The sequence below is a fragment of the Kryptolebias marmoratus genome, linkage group LG3 (genome assembly GCF_001649575.2).
Source record: "Kryptolebias marmoratus isolate JLee-2015 linkage group LG3, ASM164957v2, whole genome shotgun sequence".
Classification (NCBI taxonomy): domain Eukaryota; kingdom Metazoa; phylum Chordata; class Actinopteri; order Cyprinodontiformes; family Rivulidae; genus Kryptolebias; species Kryptolebias marmoratus.
The window spans coordinates 16,456,099-16,458,255 of NC_051432.1; the positions used below are offsets into that span (position 1 = coordinate 16,456,099).

The window sequence follows — 2,157 nt, forward strand, 5'->3', positions numbered from 1 at the left end:
CCACCACCACCCCCCCACCACCCCCGAAAGGCCCCGCGGAGCTGTCGCATTGAGGACTGCGGAGAACCGCGGTGTTCTTGATGACAGGGACCGTGAACGCATCACTGCGGTGTTCAGTGTCCGCACAGGGCCGATGAGAGAGCCGCCGCGGCGGCAGCAGCAAGTGATTCACCTGTGTCCTTTCCCCTGCTCGCGCGCACTCTCTCGCACACACACATACACACGCGCATGCATGCATGCATACTGGCGCGCGCTCACTCACCAGATGAAGTCCGTGCAGTGGCTGCAGAAGGTTGGCTGCTTGAAGAAGCGCGCGATGAACTTGTGGTTCTTCACCTCGTGCACGTTCTTCTGACGGAGGGCTCCCTGGCGGGCGAAGCCGCGCGCGGTCTCCGGTGCCTCTCCGTCGCTGTTGTGGTCAGCCATCTTAACGAGGAAGCGGCGGCGACGGCGGTCCGAGAGGTACGAAGGGGTGAGGAGAGCGACGACAGAGAGGGAGACGCGGCGAGGCGAAACGAGCGCAGGTACCTCCTCCTCCTCCTTCTCCTCCTCCTCCTCCTCCTTCTCCTTCTCCTCCTCTCCGCCCCGCTGTCCGCCTCGGCGTCGCTCGTGCTGCCGGTGTGTCTCTGACGGTCCGCGTCCAGCTCGCGCTGAAGCCGCTGCTGTTTCTTCCGGCAGGTCCGCGCGCCTGCTTCCCTGTTCGGCTGCGGCTCGTTCTCTCTCGCAGACGCACGCGCTGCGTTCTTCTAACCTCCGCGCGGGCACCGCATGTGCGCGCGCAGGCTCGTCTGTCATTAAGTCGGACCTCAAACGCTGCAGACTTTTATTTATTGTTTTTTTGTTTTTGTTTTACCAGGAGCCACAAAGGCCTCCGGGGCTCCAGGATCAGATATCTGCTGTTATCTGGAAATATGTGCTGGAACATGTTCTGTGGGGGGCAAACCTCCTCGTTTATGAGCCTCTAAAGTAAAATAAAATTAAAAAACTGACTGATAATATTTGATGTGAGACCCTGAGTTATAATAAGGAAACTGCAACAACTTAGCATTTATCAGACAAACACTTTTCAGAGTTTAAAAATATAACAAGAAGTCTCAATTGTCCTACTTTCAGCTTCAAGCCATTTCCTGCTACTTTTAGCTCTAACTATTGTTCTGCTACTTTTAGCTTTTAGCTTGCTTTTTTCTGCTTTTAACTTTTAGCTACCCTTTTTGCTACTTTGCTAGGGTTTGCTTCTTTCAGCTTCTAGACATTTTTTGCCACTTTTAGCTCTAACTGTTGTTCTGCTACTTTTAGCCTTTAGCTATCCTTTTGCTACTTTTAGATTTTAACTACCATTCTGCGACTTTTAGCTTTTAGCTAGTGTTTTGCTACTTTTACTAGCATTTTCCTCCTTTTAGCTCTTAGTTAGTTTTTTCTAGTTTTAGCTTTTAGCTCACCTTTTGCTACTGAGCTAGGGTGTTGCTTCTTTCTGCTTCGAGACATCTTTTAGCTTGTAGCTAGTCTTTGCTACTCTTAGCTTTTAACTATCAATCTGCTACTTTCAGCTAGCACTTTGCTTCTTTTACTTTTTAACTAGCATTTTGCTCCTTATAGCTAGATTTTTTTCATCATTTAGCTTTTAGCTAGCCTTTTGCTACTAAGCTAGGGTTTTGCTACTTTTGTATTCTTGCTATTGTTTTGCTACTTTTAGCTATTAGCTAGTGTTTTACTCTTTTTAGCTAGACTTTTGTTGATTTTAGCTTACCTTTTGCTTCTTTTAGCCTCTAACTAACCTTTTGTAACTCTCAGCTTTTGGCTACTGTTTTCCACTTTTAGCTTTTAGCTTCTAGGTAGTGTTCTGCTTCTTGTAGCTGTACTGACTCTCAGCGTTCACTCTTCATTCTGCAGAAATGTTGGTTTGGATTGTTTAAAATTAAAGTTTTTTGTCTAATTTAACAGACAAAAAGCAGCTTTAACCTCAAACTCCTTAGCTTTATTTAACTGAAGTCTTTTTCTGTGTTCAACATTAAAAAATGAGAAATCCCTGTTTCATTTATTGTCTATAAACAGATTTGGACTGGCTCCTGAAAATAAGGTGTACTCTTATCCGAAGTCCTTCACCTTCACATAACCAAATGAAACATGTTTTACTGATCGGGGCTGTCCTCGCAGAGA

General features: G+C 46.5%; 1 protein-coding gene across 2 annotated transcripts in view; it reads right to left on the minus strand.

Annotated features, from left to right (window-relative positions):
• Positions 1–799, minus strand: part of LOC108230652 (protein kinase C beta type) — a 39,090-nt gene extending 38,291 nt beyond the window's left edge. For both annotated transcript variants that reach the window (XM_017407069.3, XM_017407060.3), the window contains exon 1: positions 263–799. In XM_017407069.3, the coding sequence (XP_017262558.2) occupies positions 263–795 (533 nt within the window). In that variant the 5' untranslated portion in view covers positions 796–799. The remainder of the gene's footprint in view (positions 1–262) is intronic.
• Between the last annotated feature and the right edge of the window lie 1,358 nt (positions 800–2,157).